The sequence below is a fragment of the Microchirus variegatus genome, assembly GCF_963457635.1.
Source record: "Microchirus variegatus genome assembly, chromosome: 13".
Taxonomy (NCBI): domain Eukaryota; kingdom Metazoa; phylum Chordata; class Actinopteri; order Pleuronectiformes; family Soleidae; genus Microchirus; species Microchirus variegatus.
In genome coordinates this window covers 8674629-8683463 of record NC_139814.1, presented here as the reverse complement: position 1 = coordinate 8683463, position 8835 = coordinate 8674629, and the positions used below count along the sequence as shown (strand labels likewise).

General features: G+C 43.4%; 1 protein-coding gene across 1 annotated transcript in view; it reads right to left on the bottom strand.

Moving 5' to 3' along the window:
• Window positions 1–1873: 1873 nt before the first annotated feature.
• The window catches only part of nedd9 (neural precursor cell expressed, developmentally down-regulated 9), a gene marked incomplete at its 3' end in the record, with an annotated part of 34061 nt that continues 27099 nt past the window's right edge, over window positions 1874–8835 (bottom strand). The window contains exons 5-7 of the mRNA XM_083900192.1: window positions 5379–6554; window positions 3887–3976; window positions 1874–2416 (exon numbers count right to left, since the gene is read on the bottom strand). Coding sequence (XP_083756318.1) covers window positions 1874–2416; window positions 3887–3976; window positions 5379–6554 — 1809 coding nt within the window. The remainder of the gene's footprint in view (window positions 2417–3886; window positions 3977–5378; window positions 6555–8835) is intronic.

Sequence of the window (8835 nt, the reverse complement as noted above, 5' to 3'; positions counted from 1 at the left end):
CCCCGGTAACATACAAAGCGGGGAACATAGGACAAAACTACGCAGATTAAATTCTACATCAGGAAAGTCTTCTCTGACTGCAAACTGAAGTTTGTGTCGCTTTGTAAAAGGTCACTCTCTGGCACCAAAGTCCAGAGAGAAAATGTGAGATTTTGAAGGCACACAGGAGTTGCTAATCCACTGCTGCCTCTATCAGTAAATTCAAATGTGTTATTTTGTAACTTTGATTGTTTGAAATCCTTTCTTCATATTTACCTAAGTAATACAATCTTAATAAATGAGGCAGCAGTAGACCAGCATCTCCCATATCCCTGTGAGCTAAAAACACTGATTTTCTCTATGGACTTTGGTATATGAGACCCAGAGACGTGCAGTGAGCTCTAGGGTAGGCAGGCAGTCACAGACCAAGACGTACACACACTAAATTAGTATTTCATACGTTGCAGACAGTGCATCATGCAATCTGAGAATATCAAGATTGTAGTATTGTACTATAACAGAAACTTAAACTGTGTGTGTGTGCGTTGCGTGTTACACAGAGGGAGTGCCCTCGCTTAGCTCATTTGAAGATGAAGTCCATGCGCCGTTCCTTCTTCACAAAGTTGTCGATGACAGAGTTATCAAAGTCTCTTGACTTGGCCTTCAGTTTACAGAGTCTACAGAGTTTACAGTTGCTCTGTCTGTTTTCTTATTCCACTCCTTTTGAAAAGAACGTATCATTTTCTGTCCCTTCCTTTGGAGAAGGTCCGGTAGCTCAGTCGTGGGTCTCCCCTCTAATAAAAGCTTCCGTTATCCATCAAATTCCAGCCTTAAGAAATGTTTAAGCCTCTCTTGTAGAGCCATCGTTACACCTCCCGCTAAATTGCTGGACGAAAAACAGCGAGAGGGCAGCGTAGCATTGTGCTTTTTGACGTACATTTTAACTATACAGGAAACATCAGTCAGTCACATACACGGCGATGAGACATAAAGGCAGAGCAGGTCTGTGCCTTTGCTCTGTAATCGAACGCTATGGCGAGCGACTTGTGCAGCCGCCGCTGCCTGACCAGAAAACAGCACTGTTGAGTCGCTTTTATTAGACTATGAAAATCACCAAATGCGGACACCTGAAACCTGAAATTAAAAAACACAAAATTTAAAAAAAATAATCCAACCTTACATGAACGTCACTGATGAGACTGAGCTTTAAAATATAAAGGTATTTGTAGTACCCAATTGAGTCGAGTGGTTTCCTTTCTAATGCACCCATTACAAATTCTCACCTCACACACTCTGCAGAGGTTTTATGTGAATGTTTTAAAAGCAGTGGGGAAAACACCTAATTGCACAGTACTGTTATTTTCCTGTTGACCTCAAAAGTCAACAAACCACTCAGCTCTTTTTCCCTTTACTGCAAAAAAATCATTCCGCAAACACAAATAAGAAGACAGTCACACGGTTAAGAACAATATTTTACTCTGTGGAGATGTCCACACACACATCGACATTAACTTGACTTACAATATTTTACGGTCACACCCAGCAATAACACACGTCAACTGCATTTTTTTTTTACAGGTTTAAATGAAAAACGACTGGACATCTCATAAGGTGCTTCGTAATATGCAACGGGAATGTCACGAAAAATGTCCACACATCCTACAGAAACACCAATACTGCATCTACATAATATGCATAATATAAAACAATCTACACAAAAAAATAAAGCAAATATTTACAGAACAAACTATTTACAACATCCAAAAAGAACGAAAAGGATAAAGCATGTATACAGTATAAGTTTATATATATATATACTGTATATGCATGCTGTAAATATAATTATTTGTGTTAGATTAATGTACACATGGAGTCTGTGGTGAAATGTTGAAAATCATGAATTAGCCATTTGCAGCAGCTGTTCTTTGAACTGCTGCGAGTGGTGTGAGAGATCGGTGACTCTGTCCACCATGTCCTGGATGGCGGCCGTGTTCGGGTAGTTCAGGGCGGCCGTTTTGGTCGCAGTCACCACCGTCTTTAACAAGTCACACAGCACGTTGCTGGAGTTCATCACCCTGTTTGCCACGTCGGGCGCCGACGCCTGCCTGGACAGAGTGTCCCCGATGAAGACCAGCTTGTGTGCGCTGAGGATCACGAACTTGCTGTGTGCCACGAAGATGCGAGGAGGCTGCCCGGCGCTGACGCACGCGAAGAAGGCGTCGACGGCGCTGAGGAGCGTGACGAAGTGCTGCTCGCACTGCTCCGAGTAGAAGCCGAGCAGCTGGCGGTCCCGAGCGCACACCTCAGCGGACGGAGGCGGGGGGGAGGAGGAGGAAGAGTCCGAGGTTACAGGCAGGTTCTGTTGAGGCGCCCACTGTGTGATGTCGTTCTCCACGGGTTTGATCACTTCCTGCTCCAGCTTCTTGAACTGATTGATCTGTGAAGGGTTAAAGGAATCAGATTATTCTACATCATGCTTATTTTAGCATGTACAATATCGAATTTCAGGGACATTTGAGGTCATGTTCTGTGAAATTTCATTTCTGGCCTTTGCTGTAAGACAAACTCATGCCAAATGACATGCCAAATATTTGCTGGTTACATTTTCTTAAAGCTCACATAGAGTGGTCCTGTTGCACATATATGTTAGTTATGGAGGTCTACTTAAATACATGAAGTTGTTTTTATGGTCAAAAACCTCCTAGTTGCTGTAAACGAGCCGATAGAAATCCTCTTTTCTGAAGGTGTTTCCCAGCCGCGAGACTTGAGACTCAAATCTCTCAACCCGGAAGTGACATAATCAGCACACCCGCTCTCAGAAGCACAGCTCCCCCCCTGGGACGGTGGATGCACTGCTCCTCATTATCAAAACATTATTTTAACAATGTTTAAAAATAGCTTCTTCATGACTCCCCGCTGCAGTCCCTTTTATGACTTTGACCCGGAGTCATACCCAGAGTCAGAAGACACGGTCACTCGTGAAACACCTCCACAGCGGACGTTATTCTTCTTCTGCGGTTCAATGTACGCAACCGGATGTGCCCGGACTAGTGCCCGGAGCAGGAGGATCTGCTGTTCAGGAGAACCCCTGCTTACGTAACTTTAACGGGTTTTTTCAGAGATCTCACTGAGCCCGAGATTACAATAAAACACAGCGTTCTCAGCAGTGACTGAACTGTTTGTTTAGAACCTTCAGGGCTTCTTAAACAAGGTAATGACGCAGATACACACTAAAAAACAGCGTTAATTGGAACTTCCGGTCTAGTTCCGCTTTAAATATGAAGCATTTCTGATTGTTTTTAGAACTTATTTTTTTCATTTTGTCCTAAAGACTCTTGGTAAAAAGGTTAAATTAAATCAAGTGAAACTAAAGCCCGTCTTCTGCAGCTAACGCCACTCGATGCCTGCTTTTGATTAGGCAAAGAATCCAAACGAAGAACAATTTCCTTATTTATTCATTTTAATCCACAAAATTCTTCTTCAACGATCTGCTTCAGCCCATCATCTGTCATCAGATTTTGATTTAAACACTGCTTAATCCTAAATTGGTAGCATATTAAGAATAGCGCAGAGAAATCTCCCTCCAGAAGGATCCAAAGAACACTTGGCAGAGTATTGTGTGTTCATGTAGCACTGTAGCGCTCATAGTAAGAAGCTGATTGAGAACATATGCTCTCAGGGTTTTAAATATCTAAGATTATTCTAAGTATATATCTATGAGGTAATGTGGTTACAACAATGTTTGACTTCCACCGATCGGGTTTTTGTCTCGCTAAGTCTTTGCTCCCATGAGACACAAAAGGCTCTTTGTCACAGATTACATGGTAAATTAATATCTTAACATTTACAGCAGAGGATGAAGAATTACACAGAAGCTACATTGAATAAAAGAAACAAGAAGCCTCACTTGTTCTTGGCCCAGTTGGACTTGACTCTGCTTGATAATGTTTTCTTTCTCCAACAGCTCCTTCTGCTGTCGTTCAAAGTCCTCTTTACCCTGTGGAGGAAGGCCAACAAGTGAGAGAAGGCATGTGAGGTGAACTCCGTACACACCGGCCATGTTAGACCAATCATCCGCGCTTCGTGATTCAGACAACAGAGGGAATGAAACTCGGTAAACGTTAAGTAGGTAATGAGCTGTGAAATCCCAATAAACTGTTACTGGACTGTGAAAACCATTAACTCTTTTTTACTACACACTTAGGACAAAGGCCATTAGTTTATAAAATATTCTAAACATGCTGATCACAAAATGATGGGAGATTTATTGAAGCTCCCATGAGTATGATTTGAAAGAGTCTGGGTTTGGGGACTTGCTATACTGTGATCCCCCAATACATGGTTTGTCTGTGTCCGTTACGGTAGGGTGCTATGCAAAACCCATGGACACATAATGCGTGATGTATGGAGAGGCCTAATTGCGGTCACACCGAGTACAAATTATCACTCCATGCTTCACTTTTTTGCACTTTTTGAGCATTCGAGTCTAATGCGAGAGTGGCACGAATACCAGAATTCAATATATTTTGGCCGGAGAGAAGACAGGAAAAGTGGGTATTTCTTTTCACCACCAACATGGCTGAAGAAATGCGGATTGTGTGACTGTGTCTGATGAGACTACAGGAGAACATGGGCTAACAGCAAATGTTTTGAAGGTCCAGAGAATAAGAACTAGTCACATCTGATGATGAGACTGCAGGACTTGAGGGAAACTACGGTGGCCTTTGCATAACAATAATGGGTGTGAACACCCACTTAGTCTCTCATTTCTCTTTGTTTGCATAGTAAGCTTCTGCTTCAAAATGCAGAACGCACATCCATTTGGGCTGCTGTAGAAACTTAACGCCACAAAAGAGTATAAAAGGCTTATTTTAAGTCTACCAAAAAAACAAGTTTAGTTTTAAAGTAATTATACACCGAGTAGTAAATGTAATCTCTGCCAATAAACTCACCTAACAGTTACACACACTCTGTGTAATGTGTAATATTCACAACACACAGGGTCAACACTAGTGGTTAGCACTCTCGCCTTTGCAGCAAGAAGGCCTGGGTTCCTGGGTTCAAACCCCCTGTTGGAACAACTTCGAGCCACATTTGGAACAAGAGCCTTTCTGCAAAGAGTTTGCATGTTCTCCCCGTGAGTGTGCGTGGGTTTTCTCCTAGTTCTCCGGCTTCCTCCCACAGTTTTCGAAAAAACATGTAATGTATGTATGAATGATGGTGGTGGTCGGAGGGACCGTTTGGCGCACATTGGTAGCCACGCTTCCGTCAGTCTGCTGCAGAGCAGTTGTGGCTACACGTAGCTTACCACCACCAGTGAGTATGTGTTCATTAATAATGGCGCTCTAGAAATGTAATGAATAATAATAATAAAAGTACTTATACTGTGTCTTGTTTACCTGCAGATGTACGTAATCGTAGTCCTCCATCCAGCTCTTCACACACTTCTCACTGTGGTTCATGTTGTCTTTGTCTTGGCTGGATGGAACAGGGAAGGGCTTGGTCTGCTCCCTGTAGTTGTCGTTATCTGAGGAGGGGGACGTGAGCGGGTGGATCATGTTCTCATCAGGTGTGCTCCCGTTAGAGAAAGACCCGTCCATGTGCGTCTGCCTGAACAGCAGCTCAGCGTTGCTGCCTATAGTGGAGACCAGCTGCTTGGCGTCATCGGGGACGGTTCTTGAGACCATGACGAAGCGGTCCAGGTCGTCACTCTTGTTGTGGTGCTTTCCAGAGGAGGCCAGTGTGTTCAGAGCCCAGCTGCAGTTCTCCAGAACTTGATAGATCTGCAGGAGGATCTGCTGCGAGTCCTCCAGGCGTCCCAGCTGCCGCCTCATCTTACTATGCAGGCTGGAGTCTGACAGAGACGTAGCGTTTGCCGCAGCCCCTCGGCCAAACACAATGAAGTCCCCCAGAGCAGCCCGGACCCTGTCAAGCACTGTGCGGACATCATTAGCATGACGCTCCATGAAGGGAAATGTTCTCCAGTGAGGGGAAGCTGCCATTGAATGCAAAGCCCAGACCGAAGCCTCCACCGCCTGCTGAAGGCGGTATAATCTCTGGACAGCAGCATCCACATCCAGAACGAGGCGGCTCTCAGAGCTGGAGCCTGTGGAGGATGAGGACGTGGACATGCTGCTGCGTGTGCTGCCAGTGCTGGAGAATGACAGACGGTTCACACCGTCCGTCACGTCTCCTACAGCTCGGGCATCCTGAGGGGGGATGTCGTAGATGCCTTTGCTTCCGTCTCTGTCAGTGGGCAAAGTTTTGTGATGGGAGGGCTGTTTACTTCGGGGGATGTCATATATGTCTGTTTGAGATGCTGCCCCCGAATGAAGGGCCGGCGGAGGCACGTCATAAATGCCTTCATTGCTGTTGGTATTTGTTTGTTGGTGATGGGCAGCAGGCTCAACACTGGGAGGGAAGTCATAATGCGACTGGGGGCTCTGTGTTGGCTTGGTGAGGGCAGGTGGTGGAACATCGTAGATGCCCTCCTGCTTGTGTTTGAGAGGCTGGGGAAAGTCGTAGTTTCCCTCCTGGAGTGCAGGGTTGGTCCTGCAGGGAGGCACTGAGTAAACCTATGGAAGAGGACAAAAACATTTTTTTTTTTTATTTCCAGAGCAAAGTCATAAAAATGCAATCAGTGTAAATTCTCATTCATTCAGGTAACAGTTCTGCAAATGTCACAGAATCATTTGGAATAGAAAAAGGTCTCTCAAAGCACAAGCCTTTTAACATTCAGTCATGATACAACTACTAATAAAACAAAAATGTGTGTATCCTATGTCACACTTTTCGTAGTGTTCATTATTTAGCTTTGCAACGACAATATCTTTCTTGGTTCACCAGGAACACAAAAATAATCATAAGTAGGTAATGAGCTGTGAAATCCCAATACACTGTTACTGGATTGTGAAAATCCTTGACTCTAACAATAACTACAAATTTAGGAGAAACACCATCAGTTTAGAAAATATTCTAAATGTGCTGATCACAAAAGTATGGTGTTTTTATTGAAGCTCTCATCAGTGTGATTTAAAAGATTCTGGGTTTCGGGGACTGGTATGCTGTGACCCCACCATTGAGTTAATGCAGAGATTCTATAGAATTCCAGGTATGGAACAGTGGACATACAGAATATACATAAGCAGAACCCGTACATAACTCTTAGTGGAAACAAAATGTGAAAGTGTGGACAGGTCTGAGGAATATATGCTAAAACCAAATATATGAGGGCCCAGAGTATAAGCACTAGTGACAATGCAAACAGAGTGCAGCATTTGAAGGACTCCTTCCTTCGGTCTTCTTCTTCCAAGTGCTTTAGGAAACTACGGTGGACTTGACATACCAAAAACCGATTCATGGAATGGAACACCCATTTAAAAGTCTCTCATTTGTCTTTGTTTACATAGTAAATGCATATCTATTTTGGGCTGCTTTAGAAACGTTACGGCACAAAATGGCTACCTAAAGCTAGCTAGTTAGTTTTACCATCACACCTAACCCCTGATACAAACCTTTAGTGTCGAAAAATAAACATATGCGACACGTAAATGTTTGAATGTGGGCTGGTCTGACACTTGGTGCTAAGTGAGATATCGGAGCTTGGCAGAGCAGTCTTCCATGGCTAACTCCGTAAGGAAAACTAATCGATATGCCAAGTCCTTCATTGCTTCAGCCATTAGCTTACTAAACACAGCAGTCACTAGAGCTGCGATGTAGGCTATTGCTTGTTGAACACTGCCCTGTTGATGCTGCTTGCATGTGATGCTGATCTGATGTTTCTTATGTTTACATTTTTAGGACATACATCTTATTTACTATTTCCTGTTGTTGAATATGTATGACTGTGTTGTCTTATGTGCTTATCTCTGTGGATGGTTTAAGCTACGAATGAATTGCCCTTTTGGGACCAATAAAGTTGTTTGAATTGAATTGAGGTAGCAAGAGTTGCATAAGTGGTGGCCATGACTCTGTCTGACAAAAAAACAACAACAGTAACGAGGAGAACAGTATTAACCCAAAGCTCAGTTGTGTTGTGTTTGAGCTCAATGTTAAATGCGATATTTATATAACGTGATTAGCTGACAACCAAGCGGAAGCTTGACTCCGAACCACAATGCAATTGGGCTACACTTGACGCTATCATATCACAGCAGGATGCCGTTTCAAATCTCTGTCGCGCAAATGCAACGGTGCACAAAAGAACAACCTCACCGTTTCTGTGTTAAGCACCATGTTGTTGCTATCAGACATCATGTTACAAAGGGAAACCAGGTTACACAAGTGATCGTGGGACACGTGGACATGCACTGTAATAACACGGTTATTGGAAGCCTGTGCATACAGTAGTCTCTACTTGACCCTAACTTTATTTTGGAAAACCTGGTTTTCTTCTGATTTTGGATTGAATAATCTGACACAAGAACATGTTGCTACATGCAATATTATCCTTTCCTCCCGTCTCATTTCTGCTGCTTTGACTCTCTGCAGGCTATTGTCAGGCACATATGTGCACTCATCAAAATTGATGAGAAATCAACAGCTGACCTCAATTATAAAAGCCGGTTCATACAAGACAATATAGGAATCAGCTTAGTGAGAGCAGTCAACATGAAAAGCATTTTGTGTAACAGTGCTGCAGTTAGAGGCTGGGGAAGTAAAGACGACTTCTGGCTCTTCTCAATTTGAAACCTCAAACTATCAACATTTGATTCCTTCCTCTAAAGCAGCAGCAGACAGAGCAGAGTGTGTTTCTTGATGTACATGACACAAAGCATGACGGTAACACAGTAAGGTGAATAAAATGGTGGCCAGTAAGTGATTTCCATCAGTGTTAAAAGTGCACTTTTTACAGCT